General features: G+C 33.2%; 3 protein-coding genes across 4 annotated transcripts; 2 read left to right on the forward strand and 1 right to left on the reverse strand.

Annotated features, from left to right (window-relative positions):
- Positions 1-2,922: 2,922 nt before the first annotated feature.
- LOC17878742 (protein REVEILLE 2) lies at positions 2,923-4,966 on the reverse strand. Its single transcript, XM_006284157.2, has 5 exons — positions 4,818-4,966; positions 4,275-4,337; positions 4,066-4,177; positions 3,625-3,953; positions 2,923-3,542 (listed from the first exon to the last, which is right to left on the reverse strand). The coding sequence occupies exons 1-5, from the start codon at positions 4,827-4,829 to the stop codon at positions 3,171-3,173; spliced, it is 888 nt and encodes a 295-aa protein (XP_006284219.1). The 5' UTR covers positions 4,830-4,966; the 3' UTR covers positions 2,923-3,170.
- Positions 4,967-9,269: 4,303 nt separating this feature from the next.
- Positions 9,270-11,156, forward strand: LOC17879976 (armadillo repeat-containing protein 7). Its single transcript, XM_023779021.1, has 7 exons — positions 9,270-9,350; positions 9,456-9,557; positions 9,717-9,753; positions 10,246-10,319; positions 10,429-10,522; positions 10,639-10,721; positions 10,806-11,156. Exons 2-7 carry the CDS (start codon positions 9,486-9,488, stop codon positions 10,983-10,985), a joined length of 540 nt encoding a protein of 179 aa, XP_023634789.1. The 5' UTR covers positions 9,270-9,350; positions 9,456-9,485; the 3' UTR covers positions 10,986-11,156.
- A 2,922-nt stretch (positions 11,157-14,078) lies between these two features.
- LOC17881038 (putative polyketide hydroxylase) lies at positions 14,079-17,884 on the forward strand. 2 transcript variants are annotated; one of them, XM_023778962.1, is made up of 11 exons: positions 14,079-14,182; positions 14,310-14,535; positions 14,633-14,715; positions 14,810-14,945; positions 15,052-15,545; positions 15,623-15,670; positions 15,924-16,098; positions 16,423-16,535; positions 16,623-16,719; positions 16,803-17,022; positions 17,255-17,884. In XM_023778962.1, the coding sequence occupies exons 2-11, from the start codon at positions 14,334-14,336 to the stop codon at positions 17,805-17,807; spliced, it is 2,121 nt and encodes a 706-aa protein (XP_023634730.1). In that variant the 5' UTR covers positions 14,079-14,182; positions 14,310-14,333; the 3' UTR covers positions 17,808-17,884. The 2 variants fall into 2 exon arrangements, with proteins under 2 accessions (XP_023634730.1, XP_006282862.1); XM_006282800.2 differs by having other exon boundaries at positions 14,080-14,192.
- The last annotated feature ends 709 nt before the right edge of the window (positions 17,885-18,593 follow it).

An 18,593-nucleotide genomic window follows, 5' to 3' on the forward strand; every position in this document is an offset into this window, starting at 1 on the left:
ACAAAGCACTGCTGTTTTATCTTTCTTGCCAGAGTAAGAAAGATAGCTAACAAGATCATCAGCCAAATGTCTTAATGTCTCATCATCCAACATGATGACACTATTCATGTTCACCTGAGAACATCTATCATGCAGGTACGAGCCTTTGGCTTTGCTTTAAAGAATTAAAAATCATATCATTAGAATTAATCTCATATTAACATTTATATGTGTATTCAAACAACCATAAATTAATTCTCTATAATCCTTACAATCAAACACAATAATTTTCTTATCTAAAATGCTAATTTTGATTATTTATTTTCTAAATCTCTCAACTTAATTTTATCTAACATTGTAAAAATTTATAATTTTCATTTCACCTTTTTGTATTATTTTAATTTTGAATAATTATATAATGCATATAGCTAATAAAATTTTAGATTTTTTTTTCTTCTTATGTTGTGTGATTCAAATTATTTTAAAAGGATATAAATTACTCAGTTATTAAAAAGGTATGTTTAAAGGACATCGAGAATAGTTATAACTATATATAAAGAGTATGAGCTACCAACTTTTACTTTATCATGTTTGTATTGGAATTTCACAGTCAAACTCCAGCAGCTTTGGTAACCATTTTTTATGTATATGCTTATTTAATCTCTAGCAAATATTTTAAACTACTCTGATATATTTTTCGGACCTAAGGGTGAATCTTATTTTGCTACGAGATGTTCTATTTGTCCTAACTTTTAGAGACTTCAGTTTAGGTATTCGTATTTACGTTCTTTTGTTGAACTTATAAAAGTTATCCAGTACAAGATTTTAATTCACTTAGTTATCATAATATCTTCAGTTTTTTTTTCCTTAAACTAGTTTTGAACAAAAAATGTAAAAGATGTTTGATAATTATGAATTTTTGTCTTTGTTGACATAAATTTCTAGCTACCAAAACTACATTGTTTATATTAAATACATGGTGTCGTAATATATCTAAAATCATTTAAATTGAATGAATAATATGAAATTGGACGGATTATGAAGTTAATGTAGTAAAGATGTGAGAATTGTATTGAATGGATTCTAAACATATTATAAAGTTTTTTGTCCGTCGAGTTATTATATATTATGAAATGAAAAATCTTATGCTATGAGTACGTGAATGAAAGCTTTTATATAATTTATCAAATTGAATTCATAAATAAATATAAAATTATGTAAATGTTAGTTATATAATGTTGCATAATTGATTATATCAATTTAACTCTAGTATGAGTATATTATCAAACAAAACATGCTTCCTCAAATATGAATACCATGTAGCAATACCTTCGGGTTCTCAAACATGAATCCCATCTCCAGTTTTGAATTCCAAGTACAATACTCCCGAGACCATATCAACTTCTCCTCTACATCCAGACTACACAGCTGAGTCTTTTTGTCAACCAAATAGAGTTCAGGTGTATATTTCTCATCTGAGAAATAATAAAGTCCCTTTGCTCTACGTTTACTCATTTCTTGTTGTGACTACTTCTTAGGCATAGGATTTATTGTTTTGAAAGAACTTCTTCCTGCATTCTGCTCCACTTTATTCTCCATTTCCTTTGCATTCTTAACATATCCCACTACATTGATTCCCTTACGAGACCAATTTTGATTAAAAGACTTCATATGAGGATGGCTTTTCATAGAGTCTTCTTAACAACAAACAATACCTCATTGTTTGAGGTTAAAACATCTCTAAATTTATTTACCAAATATGTCTCACGTACTCTAGCACGGATTATCCTCTAGTATATATTTATATCGAGGTTTATAACAAAATGAAAAACATCAGTGTGTTGGTAGATATTGATTTTTTTTTTTAATCATAAAATTAACTTATGTTTTAGTACTCTAGTCCCTCATGTTTACCAAATACCTTTTCTCATGTCCTCTGTTTCTGTTCCGTTGAGTGGTGCTTCGGTTGATGTGTTTCAGAGGTTGCTTGGGGAACAATCTGTGGAACCTTTGGGTTTGGATGAGACGTGTTCAATATATATTTTGAGAAGTTTTCGGAATCATCACCAGGAGAGTCAGCATCATTCAGATCCCCAAGTGTTTTACATTTGTCTCATCAGAACTGTATTTTTGAGTGGCTTGCTCCTCACAATGTATTGACCTTTTGATATGTTTCGTAGGCAAGTTGTATAAACAGAGCATCTAAGATTAGACTAATTAGGGTTAGGGTTTCAGAGGCTTGCTCTGATTTATGACAATAATCTTGTTTTCTCATTGTATCAATGTTTGGTATATGCATTTTTTTTAGTTGAGCTCATCGAACTGCTTCGTTCTTGTAAGAGAAGAACTAACTCGTTTGGCACATCAATCACACATTGAACTATAACTACACTTGGTAAACGAGTTCATGATGATGAACTTCCTAAACCAGTCAATAACTAAACTAATGCACATGATTTAAGATCATATTACTAAAATTACAAAGAGACAAAGTCACAAAGAGATCATTGTTAGTAATTTCAAATATTGGAAAAGAACAAACAATGAGAGACAAAAGTGCTGCGTATGTATAGTTGTTTACAGAAATGTTTTTGGAGCAGTGTCTTATAGTACAATTAAAACATATCTCAAAGCGTATCTTTGAGTGGTCAGAGCTCGTGTCCATTGTGTTGTCGTGTTCCATAAGGAAAAGATCATGAAACAGAGTGAATCCATGGCAGAGACTTGAAGATAGCCTTAGGGCTAAAGGGTCAAGTGTTACAAAGTAATCTTTTGAAATTTTGATCCATTTCTTGAGGGATTCGTTGTTACTTTTTTTTCTCTGTGTCAAACATGTCATTTGATGTATAATTTGTTTGCAATTTGCAGCAAGAATTTGCTAAGTTGGTTGATCAAATGAGAATATAACACTATATACTCTAGTATGCATTGAAAGAGAGACCATTGCACAACAATTTTGAGTATCAATAAGATTTGATTGGATCAAATAAAAATGTAAATTACAAGGGATCTCAATTTCTGACTGGTTATATGGAAAGACAATGAAACTTTGGAGTGATCTTACGAATCTAAACCAAAAAAAACTTTCCCTAATTCTCTGAGATTATACACATAAAAACTGAAGTTGAGATCAAAAGAAGTTACACAAACTAACTTTAAGAGTAAGGATTTACACAAAACAAAACACACTTTCACCATAGAGGATATGACATTTTCACATTGTCAATGTTTTCTTCCACCTTTACTCTCTTTTTGTAAGGCATGAACCCTCTAATCTCGGTCACCACCGACGATTTCAACTGAGAGAAAGCGGATCTTTCGCTTCTTTTAAACTCGGGTGATACCCGTAGTGTCATTTCCGTTTCGATGTTTTCCGAAGAGGAAGAAGAAGAACATAGAACCGACTGTGTTTCTGACTTCTTGACATCTTCAGAATCATCAGAGCTAGTTGAAGAGTTGTAATCACCAACTACAAAAGTCTTCCCAAACAGCTTAAGGCTTTGTTTTGTCTCAGCTTCTGGAGACAATGACTCCTCTGTGTGAGATGATAACTCATTATGCCCCTGTAAAAATTTAGTATTGTCAGACTACAGCTAACAAGAAAACAAGTAACCGAACTATCATAACTTTGTGTTAACAACATACCGGTGAGTGTTGGTAATCAGCTGAAGAAGAGTTTGGTGAATTAGAACCAATGGAATCTAAACCATCTGAGCCATGAGCTGACAAAACCGATGTAGGAGATCGGTTATCTTCATCTTGAACCAGCTTGGCTCCGGTTAGATCACCATACACCATCTCTTTTGCATCTGGAATCACAAGCTTCCTAGGGTACGGATGCATAGGCTTCCTCTTCGGTCTTGGAGGTGGGATCTCAATAGTCTCAGAGCTAACACCAAAATCACGAGCAACCTTGGTGAAAAACTTCTGAGCATGGCTTCGAATCTGAACAGCAGTCTTTGTTCCAACATGTTCTGTTTTCAAAAAGAACAATCAAGAAAAGTCAGATCTCTCTTCTCAACAAAGTAGTAGACTCATACAATGTGCATAAGACTCTCTTTAAAAGTCAGATAAGCACACACACACCTTCGATACGTCTCCAAGCTCTACCATAGAGTTTCAAAGCTTCAACAAACTTCTCATGTTCTGCTTCAGTCCATTTCTCTCTTTGTTTAGTTATGGTATAAGGCTTCCTTGTCTAATATAAACAAACAAAAACATAATTAATCTCAAGTTTCTCAAAGTCAAAACCTAATCAAAGAGTAAACAAGAGATTAAAGAAACACATTTAGTACCTTGAGATAAAAGGCATCTGTGGAAGATATAAGCTCATCAGAAGCTCTGTCACATAAACTTTCCTATAATCACAACAACAAAAAATACAATTAGTCTCTTTAATACAAATGTTTATGTAAGTAAATAAATCAAAAGAGTCTTTAAAAACACACACTAATACGAATCTAGAAGAGTCAAAGACCACCTAGTAATAGTAATTAGAGAAATTAGAAAATAACTTTGCTCTTACCTAATAAAAGCATCAATACATATAAACAACCCGGACATAATACCCGAACAAATCGCCTGGTTCTATTAACACAGATTTTAACCTGCGACAATCAAATAATCTTCAGTTCCAAAGTTCTCTTAGAGACATAGTAGAAGCTTTAAAATCTTGAAATCAGAACAGAACATAAAAAGACAAAACCTAGTTCTTTCTCTCGGACATATTAAAACCTAGTATTAGGTCTGGATTCCAAAACCTCTGTCCATACAAGACTTTTAAACATAACAAATCCAAAATCAAGATTGAAGAAGAAGAACAAAGAAAGATCTCACACCTGCATAGCCATGGTTGTAGAAGAAGGTTAGATCTTGATGACTTTAGATGATATGGTTACTCTCGCCGGAAAAAAACTGAACTCCACCGGAAAAAAAGCTGAAGAATCAAGAGAGAGAGAGGTTTTGAGATTGGTGAGGAGATAGAGAGATAGTAGTAGTTTAGGAAGAAGGAGCACAGAGTCAAGGGGTTACTTTAAAAGAGCAAGGAGAAGATAAGCCACGTAAGCATTTTTATTTTTATTTTTGTGAAAAAGCGTAAAAAACTAAAAATAATAAGAGGGGTTTCGAGAAACTGTGTTGAATCATGTGGCTCAGGTTAAAAGATGCTAATGACACGTGGAAGGTTGTGTTCTCATCTTTTATTTCACTTTTGTCTTTGCGGAGAAGATATTATCTGTTCTTTGTTAAATCTTGTCGGAGATTTTTATTTATTTTAATTTATCCACTAGAAAAGGGCTCTCTCTCAATCAATTTGCCAAACTCGCGATTGGACAAGCGCGTGTGTGTTTAACAACGTTGTTTACTTCTTAATCAAGTGGATTGTATAATTTAAGTTTTAGTTTTGTAGGTATAGTAGTAGTATCTATTAAAGTTTGAAAATAGTGTTTTATTTCTCCTTATAATATATCAGTTTAATATTTCAATGTTTTGCTCACATGTTTGTTCAAATTGAGTTTCAACAAGAGTGTTTTTTTTTCTTATACAATGATAAAAAAAAATGATGTTAATAATTTTAAACTATTAAAAAGAATTATAGAATGTGTTTTTGTTTTTTACTAGCTAATTTTAATCTAGCTGATTAACTAGATAAATAATTTAATTTTCAATAAATGCTTAGTTTTTATTTATGATTTAAGGGTTTTTTCATATATATGATTTATTTATAAATATGGTAACATTATTCAATACTTTTCCAATATTATGATCGACTAATTGCAATATTTTTATCACATACTAACTATCAATTGTTTTTACTTATCTAGTTAGATTTCTTACTTAAAGTCTCTTTTAAAAATTTTTAACGTTGACTCAATTTTCATTGCTATATTTCATCTTACATAGATGAAAGGTGTCTTTTCCACTTTAAACAAAATAATTGATATTAAACGATTTAAACCGTTACACCAATAACAGATCCTGCAAAAAAAAAATTGAAATACAGCCATAACTGTATGTAATGGTAAAAGTAGACAATCATGACAAAGATAGACATATGTTGTCAAGAAATGTTAGTTCTAAACAAAATTAAGTCCTTCAACATTTAAATATATTTTTTTGGAATCTTATTATTCTCAATAAATAATGCTTCATTCTTCGAGACTTTAACAATTTAATTGTTTTGTACATTCTCTGAAAAATATCGCGAAAATAGTGTATCTTAATTGTAATAGATGAGTTAGTGTCTCGGTGTCTCCTAATAATCGAAAAGCATATTAGAACATTTTAAGTACGTTATGAAATATAATATAGATTCAAATAGTTTTTCCCCTACTGTATTGTTAGTTTTTTTTATATTGCTCACATAGGTTTGAAAACTATTTTTTTTCTTAAACATGAAAATAAAACAACTGATATGAGTAATTTCAAATGTTTTAAGAATGCTTATAAGAAAAAATTGAATCGAGTTTGTTTAACCAGATAAATCATTATAATTTTAACTAAAAATTAGTTTCATTGTCTTTTAGTAGCCTATTTAAAATAAACATGTATTGATATTTATATTTAGTTTTGACTTACTTAAAAATCCACTAAAATTAATTTGTAAATGCTACTAATAAATCTAAATTTAATTCCCTTTTTCATGTATTAGTAGATTATTATTAGCAACGTGCAGTACTTAAGCAAATCTTCTTCCTTCTTCCTTATATAATAAATATTTAAATGTAATAAAAATAACTAAGTGATATATCACTCAATAGTAATGCTAAATTTTTAGTGACATTTGAGATTTTTAATCATTTAACTAACTAACACAAATATCGCTCAAACCTTCACGAATCGTACAAAATGAAAATCCACTTCAATATGTTTTGTGTGTGATGCTGTCATTGAATGGTACAATCAACTCCTCATGTTCGGACAAAGGATCAATTGGCAGACATGCTTACAAATGCCCTTTCTCTACGGACAATTCTGTATTTAATTGTCAAACTGGCGTTAGAGACTAGATTATACGATCTGTAGCCGACTCATCTCTTGTATAAATATATGAACATTATTATGATGAAATACAACAGAGCATTCTTGAGCTTATAATAAGCAGTCCAAATTTTATAAATATGTTACCTAAAAAATATATAATTATACATATTGTATAAGAAAAAGAGCGAATTATTTTTCTGTCTTTGTTTATTTTGTTTTTGTTTATAACATTGAAGTTTCTATCATAAATGACTATTATATGTAATTTATTTAAATTGTTTTTTTTGCTTGAAATTTTTTGAAAATAACAATTTTTTTACATGTGAGTGAAAAATTTTACATTTCTTTCAAAAATTACTACAATCTACCGTTTATGTTTTTTCCAGAAATAATTCTCAAAAATAATTAATCTTTGCCGTGTGAGTGAAAGATTTTAAAACTTCTAAGCTTAATATATAACTATAATATGAAATTATTTTGGTAAGTTTATAATTATTTACTAAATAAACAACCAAAATTGTTTTGGTCAAGGTATGTTATCTAGTTAAATACAAAATTAACAAATATCTCTATGGCATTTTCATTGTCCATTTATTCCAGCATTATAAGAACAATATATATAATTAAGGACAAAAACTCAAGACTAAAAAGAACCCTTAGAGAGTTAGAGTAATCATCATGAATTAAAATTAGGTTTAGTAATGAGTAATGACGACAGATCATACATATATAATACATATTCTTTGGTTTGGAGTGCTCTCTTTTTGACCAAAAAAAGTATGTGGCAAAGAAAGCGAGTACCTAAACAAAAACATACACGAGCGTTTGTTCTTAAAGTAGAAAGAGATATTTAAAATCCAGTAGCCGTCACTTTCATTACCATTTAAATTAAAAATTGATTATTAATTTATGTGAAGGACAAAAATTGTAAAATTAAAATATCTTTTTCAAAGTCTTACAAAAAAAAAAAAAAAATCCAAATTAGAAATATTTTTGGTACAACTGTCTGAAAGAGTAAAGCTCTGCACTTTTTTGCCAAGTCAGCAACAAAAAGCGTTGTCCTCTGGGTTGTTCCAAAAGTCATACACGTGGCGTTACGTTAAGGTTAGAGAGATAGAAGAAGAAGAAGGATAAGAAGATGAATGGTTTGTAATTGTACGCCACTCGATTTTTTTTTTTTTTTTTTTTTTATTACCAAAAATTTCTTGCCCACTCGTTTTCTCGTTCGGTGTTTTATTTATTTAAGCTATAGAGAGTTTATGTTTTTTTTTTTTTCCTTCAATAAAGTTTTACATTATTTATTATTTTTAGATCTTACGAATCTGAAATATTCTTTAGATAAGAAAAACTTGTACCAGTAAAATACTTGTGTAATGGCCACTAACAAGTTCTTGGTTCATGTATTTTTGTTGCTTTTTTTCTTCCTTTATGATAAAATGAATTTCTTGAAACACATTTTTTATTTTATTTTATTATCAACCGACTATTTATTTAGTGAATTTTAAAGAAAAGTTCAGTATTTTAATTATTAAATCACTTTATTCAATGGGTTGATATTTACTTCAGCATTGACAAGAAAAAAAAAAGAACAAAAAAGTAGATATTTTTTTAAGTCGACAAAAAAAAGATATTACTTTAAGTGAAATATCTTTGTATGTGAAATTGAACCAAACTATAGTCGTTGAAAGGGTTCCTTATCCAAAAAAGTCAAAATTAAAAATGAAGCTGAATGATTGGAAAATTCTTGACAAAATTAAAAGCTATATGTTTATTGATCTTGGTTTAACATAATTTATAACGAAAATATCTTTACCACAAAAAGATTAAACATGAGGGACAAAGTATAAGGCTACAATTTATTGATTTAGAATTGATAATGGGCTTTGTTTGGCCCATTTATTTATTACATGCTTTGGAAAACAAAACACCAACAAAATTTTCAATTTGAGAAATTGTTCGCTCACTCACTTGGTCGTCTTTCCATATACATAGCAGTGGTTATGTTCGTTTCATAATCGCAAGCAACTGTGACTCTGATGGACATCGTTCCGTTCGTAATCGTCCGACTTGTCGCTGTTATGAAATTTGACATAGATTAGTCTAGCTAGGATTTATGAGATTCTAGGGTTCTTTAGATTAATCCAGCTAGGACTCACATTTCGATATTTATGTTTGGATTTTATTACATATCAAGTGGGTTTTATTATCTCTCAGGTTAGATAAGTAAACATTGGGCCAGTTTTAGAAGGCCCAGTCTTCTAATCGTTACGGGCCCAAAATATATTTGCTGATAATCCTCGCCGTTCCTCGCCGCGCATCTCCTTCTCTCCCCACTCCGGAGACTCGAATACATAGGCCTTGCCGCTTCACCGTGTCTCGAGACTTCTACTGTTTCTCTCGAAATCACTCTGTTTCTCTTTTGCGATTTCTTGGTTTTATGTTATTTTATATAGTTGTGATCAGTGATTCTGTATACTTTGATTTTGAAATTGCAGAAGAGAATTTAAGATAGGAGTTGTTGAGAAATGTTTACAAATAATGAAAGACAAGAAGAACGTACTGGCAAACATGGAACACCAAGGCTTCAATATCTACAGGTCCTTTTTCAAGAATCTTTCTCTTTGTAGTTTAATGATTTCTTCAAGAACCTAGTGTTATAGTATGTCTGAAAGTGAAAAAAAATACATGTGTTTTGGTTTTGTCCCTGTGAGAAGCATTTTTGGAGGAGGTAAGTTTGTCTTCTTGTTAAATTGCAGGAGCTTGTGAGTCAATTTCAAAATGCAACTGATGAAGGTATCATGTAGTTTGGTTTTAGTTGACCATAAGTAAGAAAGTATTGTTTGCATAAGTTTGTCTTTGGTGCTTTCTTGTGATTAATATGTCTATTGACATATTTATGTGTGTGAAAAGTTGAATTATCATGCATTGCTGATTGATTTGTAGTATGATTTTGAGGACTGTGATGCGGCTTCATATGGATTGTTAGGAAACTTAGGTATAGATAAACATTACTTTATCGGCACATAGTTTAAGTTCGATCAACTATGCTGGAGTGTATGATCATAGGCTATTAGGCTTCATAGCTTTTAGCAGTTTAAGTCTTATATTTTGCAGAGTTGTGTAGATTGTCCAACATTTACCAATGCTCCTGCCTTAATGGCAAATTTTTGTCCTCACTTTAGATTAGTATATAGATTTAGCAAGCCTAATCTAGTATATCTCTAGTTTTGTTCCTTAGTTTTGTCAAGTTATATCATCAACACGATTAGTGTTTTGCACCTGCAGAAACAAAGGAGAGAATTGTAGCAAACTTGGGGAATTTTGCATATGACCCTTACAACTACACTATTTTACGTCAGGTAAACCTCGAGTATGCTCATGTTCTATCGTTTTCCATGGAGAATCCAAATACCCCCCCAACACTTGAATCTCTCACTATGAAACGTTAGTGGTGTACTACTCTCGCAGCTAAATGTCTTGGAGCTATTCATAGACTGTCTAACAGAGCCAAATGAGAAGCTTGTGGAATTTGGAATAGGAGGAATATGCAACGCTTGTGCCGGTAAAAAGCATGGAATATACGAATATACATACTCTCATACTAAACTGTTTCTTGTTGCTGCCATAATTGCAATTACTGATCATCAATACCAAATACTCTTTTCTCTTGTTGTGCAGAGCCAAACAATGTTGCTACCATTGTACAAGCTGATGGAACTCCTCTTATAATCAAATGTTTATCAAGTCCTGTACGAAACACTGTAAGAACACATGTTTCTCTCCCTCATTATTAATGTGTCTCTGGTGTTTTAGATGGAAACTCAAAACTGTTTGTTTTCTAATAGGTGAATTACGCGCTTGGGGCTTTGTACTACATGTGTGACTATAACAGAGCAACAAGAGAACAGATTTTGAAAGAAGAAGTGGTGGATCTCATCGAGAGGTACGGAGCTGCTGAATCAGTCAGTGTAAGCTTTAGTAACTTGGCTAAGGCGTTTCTTGACAAGCATGTTCATGCAAATTAAACAGATGAGACCTTTTGAAAATTTATAGTGTCTATTCTTGGTTCCTATCAACTAGTTTGGATTCAGCTTGAAACATACCAAAGATTGTGGATGATAACATATTGTTAGCAAAATATGATTGAAAAATTTAACATTATGAATTTGCATGTAAATATGTCTCAAATTTATATATATGTCATCGATCTTCTCTCTTATTGCTTAGCGGATGTAACTTTTATAATAATGATAATGAAGAAATATCTGTAAATCACTAATCTAATAACATATAATATGTAATGACGACATACAATATATCCTAGCTTATCGAATGCACCATCACTCTTTACAAACTGTTATCCAAATTCGTTGAGAATACAGAAAGCAAAACTACAATTCTGGAACAGTAGGAATTACAGACATCTCTTTCATAGGTTGACTACAAAATTGGGATTATAATAAGAAAGTACCAAATTTTAAATTTTCAAAGGAAGAACAATACTTGGAAAAGCCAACAAACAAATTAAAAAATGGCAACATATATTAAAAAAAAATTAAACTTTTTTTTTCTGGGACGATACACCGCTGTACATGGTCTAATAAAATATTTCCGGGACGATTGTCCCAAATTATCTGAAATTTCAACCACTTGTTGGTTAATAATAATTTCACATTTTTAAAAAAATATATAGTTGCAAAATTTATGAGAAATTCTGAATTTGGATGTTCATTAATCATTACTTTACTTGGACGAAGAAATTTTAAATTGGCAGTGATAATTACAAAAAAAAGAAAAGAAAAAAAAACTTTGGAGAAATCCTCCATAGCTAGTGATGTTAAAATGGGCATGTACCCCCATTCAATAAATGGGTACATTGAAAAAAACAGATCCTTTTAAACCCATTTATTATATAGATTTATATGGTACTAGTATTTCAACCCGTACTACGTAAGGGATTAATAAATAGCTCAAGCCTCAAAGGTAATATGCAATTTTATATGAAACATATTTTTTTGATAATAATAGTTTTAAACATCATAAAAATGATTTCATACTAAAAGAGAGTTTGATAAATACATGTTTGATTTATGATTTAAAACTATTATTATGATGAGAATTTCCCTAAGATTCGACACTCTTAAGTTGAGCAAGGATAGATTTGGCTGGAAAGCCGTGGTGCGGAATAGAAGTTGAATGGTCGATGGATATCACAAGATGCTTGCAGATAGCTTCACGATACCGAACTTAGATCCTTTGGATATATGCACCAAAGAAGCTAAGGGTTTTGCTGGATATACACACCAACAAGAGAAAAACTGGATATACACAACAACTAAAAGATCTCCTTAGAGAAAAGATTTTTGACAAAAAGAAAAGTTCTCCTCAAAGAGATTACAAGGGGGTATATAAAGAAAAGAAAGAACAAGCCTTGGAACTATGCCTGGGCATAAAATCCGAATCCGAAAATCCGAACCGAACCGAACAGAAAAAATTGGATTAAAACCGAACCGATATTGGAAAAATAACCGATCGGTTGTTAGCTTTCATTATTTTTGGATATCGGATTAAACCCGATCCGAACCGATATCCAATAGATATCCATATATAACCGAACTTATAATATATACTTTAATATCTTTAGGATATATACAATATATACTTTAATATCTTTAGGATATATACGTTTGCTGCATATCGGATTTAAAATTATTTTTAATTGATTTAGGATGTCACTGAATTTTGCTACTTTTTCATTAGGAATTTATGGTTTAGTTTGGTTTATTTAAAGCTTTTATGCATCGACACAGTTTTATGCTTCAATTTTATATATTGTTATGGTATTATGTTAGTTGGTTCTTTGAACTTGTCATTTGCATCATTTCTATTTTTTATATATACTTGGATAGTATGGATTATTTGAGTATAATTGGATTTAAAAATATCCGAATAAAACCGAATCTAATAAATTTTGGTTAAAATTTAATTATCACAATTATATCCAAACCGAACCGAAATCCGAAATATCCAAACCGAAACCGAACCGAATTTTATAAATATTCGAATGGATGTTAGAATCAATATCCAAAAAATCCGAAAACCGAAAAATCCGAACCGAACCCGATCCGATATCCGAACGCCCAGGCCTACTTGGAACAAGTTACACGGCTGTCTCGAAAATACAAAGAAATAAATTTAAAACTTAAAATTTGAAAGATAGATTGACCCTTATCCTCTCCTTGGACATGGCTATTAATGCTTAAAGGGCCTTGGGCTTCTTGATTCAACAAATGGGCACTGGTGAAGTGAAACAGCTGCCTCATTAAAAACCTTGTCAAGAAAATCCAGTGGGACAAAACTTGACAAGGGAAAAAGAGTACAACATGACACTTTTCCCATTGTTGAATCACTTAGCTTGGATCAAAAACAAAGTGGTTTGACAAGCTTTTCCTTCATACTTGATGTCTTGACCGTGTTGGCTCCGAATCTGATTAAGTAATCCTCCAACAGCTTCGTTAAACATTTTAGCTCTTGAACGAGTCATTGTACGAGTTGGTATGACAAGAGCATCCTCGGCTACAAGCTTATCCTCCTCTCCTAGTTGGTTATCCTTCCCTCCAAGGTACTTCTCCTCAGCCACGAGCTTAGCTTCTTTAAGTTCCAGCTCTGGTTCATGCTCTATCTTCTTAATGCTATCCATAATCACATCATATTATCAAAAAAATATGTTTCATGTAAAATTGCATATTACCTTTGAGGCTTGAGCTATTTATTAATGAGGCTTGTAATAATTGTGATCGTGTGTAATGTTTTATTGTACACTACACGTTCTTGTTCCTCATGACTTGTCTGTCCATGAGAATCTAGTTCTTGTTCGGTTGCTCTTCATGTCTTGTCTGTTCATGACTTGTCTGTCCATGAGAATCTAGTCTGGAGTCTTTCTTAAGCTATTGTCCTCACTCTCTTTATTTTGCTTGAAATAATTTAATTTTATAACTTTTTTGTATTTTTTTTTTTTTTTTTACTTTATTTTCAATTTATATATCAAATAGTAAATGATTTAAAAAAATTTCAGTCGCAATGATAACAAAACGAACAACCTGGCGACCAGTCGCAGCGATCAATCGCTCCCACCAGCATTTATCCCACCATCACCATCACCATCACCTTCCCGGCGTCTCCATCGTCTCTGTCCCGGCGTCCTTGTCGTCGCTGTAACCTTGTATGAACTCGTAAGAACGAAATTAGATTCCTTTCGTGAGAGTCTGTAGAGTCTGAGAGTCTTCTACTTCTTCTAAATTTGTGTTTTAGGGACTAAATTAGAGTTTACCCTTACAAACAATTTTCAGGGTTTAGGGTTTAGCTTTTCGACCATGGCGATGCTAGGGATGATCAAGAGGGTTACACAGATAAGCAGAAACTATTCGAGGGTCAGAGTGTATCCAGTGAGGCACTTCCAAAGCAAGGACCTTTCAAACACAAATTCATTTCATGGGGAAGATGCTAAGCTTCCTGTTCTGATCGTCGGCGCTGGACCCGTGGGTCTCGTTTTATCCATCCTTCTCACCAAGCTAGGTACAGTTTTCTCCAGCTTTTCATTTGAGCTTTAACTTACATTAGTAATTTTGAGTTCACGTCTTTGATCGAACTAGATTCTCACCTTTTATGATAGGGGTGAAATGTGCTGTTGTGGACAAAGCCACATGCTTCTCTAAACATCCACAAGCACATTTTATCAACAACCGATCTATGGAGGTTGGATTTTTTTTTTTGTGTTCCCTTTGGCTAATTTTGTTTTTGGTGGTCCTGGGTTTTTGGAACCTTAGTTTTTCTCTTTTCATATACTTAGATATTCCGTGAATTGGATGGATTAGCTGAGGAAATCGAAAGATCACAACCTCCTGTAGATTTTTGGAGGAAATTTATATACTGCACTTCCCTCTCCGGTTCAACTCTTGGCACAGTGGACCACATGCAGCCTCAAGGTGTGTTCTTCCATACAATTTTCTTGTGCAAATAGTTCTCATAGAACTAGTGTAGTTGCGGAAATATGCAGAGTTTTCAAAAAAGTCCTTTTGGTGTTAATAATAGATTTCGAGAAAGCTGTCAGCCCGGCTTCTGTTGCTCACTTCTCCCAGTACAAGTTGACGAACTTGATGCTTAAGCGATTGGAACACCTCGGCTTTCATGTTCGAAGTCGCAAAGAGTTAGATGGTCTTGAGCTTGACTCTGTGATTGCGAGGCAAATTCTCATGGGTCATGAGTGTGTGGGGATTGATGTTAATAAGGATAGTGTTACAGCAACTGTTTCTTTTCTCGGAGGAGGCAAGCATATGAAAAGAAACGTTCAATGTAGTCTACTGGTTGGTGCTGATGGTGCTGGGAGTGCTGTAAGGAAGCTCACCAAAATAGAAATGCGAGGGGAAAGAGATCTACAAAAGCTTGTTAGTATCCATTTTATGAGCAGAGAGCTCGGTGAGTATCTGATGATTCGCAGACCAGGGATGCTATTTTTCATTTTCAACACTGAAGGTATAGGAGTTCTCGTTGCCCATGATCTTCAACAAGGAGAATTTGTTTTGCAGGTAGCTACAGACCCAAATCTCAGTTTAATTAGTGTTATATACCATAGCTGGCATGTATTCATTTCTTTTTATTGCAGATTCCATACTATCCACCTCAGCAGAGTCTATCTGATTTCAGTCCCGAGGTATTTACTATTATCACCTAGAGAAGAGTGGATTTTACTATCATCAAACAAAAAAAAAGGACTTTTACTTGTCACACTCATTTATCTGTATGCTTGTGTGGGATTTTACTATCATCAAACAAAAAAAAGGACTTTTACTTGTCACACTCATTTATCTGTATGCTTGTGTGGCTCTTTATTTCCATCCCAACTGTGACCAATTTCGAATGCGATTTTGTTTGTCATTTTTCCCTGAACAGTTTTTTTCTTTTAGATGTGCAAGATGTTGATATTCAATTTGGTGGGACATGAGCTTTCAGACTTGGATGTAGCTGATATTAAGCCATGGGTCATGCATGCTGAAGTCGCTGAGAAATTCATGTGCTGTGAGAATAGAGTGATACTTGCTGGTGATGCTGCTCACCGGTTCCCTCCTGCTGGAGGTTTTGGTAAGTGTTCAAATTCTTCTCAAAAAGTGAACCATATGCTACTTCTTTGACAGTTTTGTCGTGTATGATGGTTATATATTTGGAAGATATCCATAATCTCCATTGTTGTACTATTATTATTGGAGATATCGTCGAATGAGATATTATGATACCAAGGAATGCCGCAAAGTTAAACGTTGATCTTAAAGGACCCTTGTTATCAGTTTCTTTTTTGAAGTTTTATGATTCGAGCAATGACAAGCCTCAGGAATTAGTTCGATATGATGTACTTTCAATCAGCAGTCTTGTATAATATTCTGATAGAAAATTACATGATGTTTGCAGGAATGAACACTGGAATTCAGGATGCTCACAATCTTGCATGGAAAATAGCAGCTCTTTTTCAGGGTTCTGCAAAATCTTCAATTCTTAATACCTATGAAACAGAACGTAGGCCGGTATGGTATTTGTCTTTTCTAAACTTTTTCTTGCCATCCTTTCTTCTTAAGTTGATTCACTTACAAGCATCTTATTGTGACTGCTAGATTGCCCTTTTCAATACTTCACTCAGTGTTCACAACTTCAGAGCAGCCATGGCGGTTCCTACGGCGCTAGGCCTTGACCCAACAGTTGCAAACTCAGGTAAACTAGATCTAGCTTATCTCTTGCTCTGTTTAAAGCTTCATAATTAGGTTGTAGCAATAATATCTCCTATGTTGTTGTAGTTCATAGGTTTATAAACAAAACGGTCGGTTCCATCCTTCCAACTGGGCTGCAAAAGGCAATTTTGGATAATGTCTTTGCACTAGGTCGTGCACAGCTTTCAGAATCTCTGTTAAATGAGAGCAATCCGCTGGGAAATCAGAGACTGAGCAGACTAAAGAGTATCTTTGATGGAGGAAAAAGCCTTCAACTACAGTTTCCTGCCGAGGATCTTGGTTTCAGGTAGCATCATCATTTTGAAACTGTAGAATTCTCACTTTAGTCTGAGTAGTACACCAAGAATTAGAAAAAAATGAAGAAACTAGGGCTGGCTGCTTTTGTCAACTAATATCAGTGGTTTCATGACATTGTGGTCTTGAATGTTTCGAACCATTGTGCTTCTTGCATTATATTTGAACAAAAGATATGTAAATTTAGAGTTGGAGTAACAGAAGTTACTGTGTTTACTGTTGAGGTATTTAAAAGGAGCCATTGTTCCTGATAACAAGTCTGAAGATCCTAAAGTACCAAGTGGTCGTAGAAGAGACTATGTTCCTTGTGCTGAACCAGGTTCAAGACTGCCTCACATGCATGTGAGAATCCTGTCAGGTTCCACAAAAGAGATTGTTGTTTCTACTCTGGACCTTGTTTCTACAGAGAAAGTGGAGTTTCTACTAATAATATCACCATTACAAGAGTCCTATGAGCTAGCTTGTGCTACATTTAAAGTGGCAAAAGAGTTTATCGCTAATGTCAAGGTATGCGTGGCCTGGCCTAGTAGCGAAGAGGGTGTTGAAAGGGACAGCAAATCAGCATTAGCTCCATGGGAAAATTATGCCGATGTTATGGAAGTTAAAAGACAAGATGATGAAGGAACTTCGTGGTGGAGTATATGTAAAATGTCAGAGAGAGGATCTATTTTAGTCCGTCCCGACCAACACATTGCTTGGCGTGCCAAGTCTAGTGTTACTTTGGAATCTACTTCGCACATGAGAGATGTCTTCTCCACGATACTTGGTAAACAATGAATAACAGTATAACACCAATTATATCCACAAATCCTTGTATACTATTTATTTCCAAATAAAATCAGACTTTTTTGTAATGGTGTCTCTAGTTTCTTTACATCAAGTATAGAATGGTAAGAGGAACATAGCTTTTAAGTAAGAAGAAATAGTGCATCAAACTCGGCTTTGAAAGAAGTAGTGGATCTCAGCGAGAGGTACGCAGCTGCTGAATCCGTCAGTGTAAGCTTTAGTAACTTGGCTAAGGCGCGTTTCTTGACAAGCATGTTCATTCAAACACATGAGACTTTTCTTGGTTTGGATTCAGCAAAACGCTAATGAATGTTTTGATACGATGAATGATTTATCAAATGCAATACTAATTACGGTTTTTGCATATTAATGTAGTCAACGTTATCATCACTTATGGCTGTGTACTAGTTTCATCAAATTTTTCAAGCTTTTATACTTTATAGTATAAGAGTAGGCATAGCACGGAATATGAATAAAATCTCCATATGTCGTATTATATCATAGCAGTCAGCTAGACCACTTGTGATAACTGGTAATAGTTTTATTGCTTTGAACACAAAGAGTTAGTACTTAAGGTAGACCAAAAGATATCAGAGTCGTACTTAAAAAATAAGTTGTGTGGTTGATTTGAATTTGTGCCATAAATTGATTCAACAACTCGTTACCCTCGACTGCATCACAAGGCCGTTCATCAAGGTTATTGGTTGTAAATTTGCATTTTTCTATCTAGGTTTTCTTAGGAGATTATCAATCCCAAAAATTTATGATACTTTTCGT

Source organism: Capsella rubella, unplaced genomic scaffold (assembly GCF_000375325.1).
Source record: "Capsella rubella cultivar Monte Gargano unplaced genomic scaffold, Caprub1_0 scaffold_7, whole genome shotgun sequence".
NCBI lineage: Eukaryota > Viridiplantae > Streptophyta > Magnoliopsida > Brassicales > Brassicaceae > Capsella > Capsella rubella.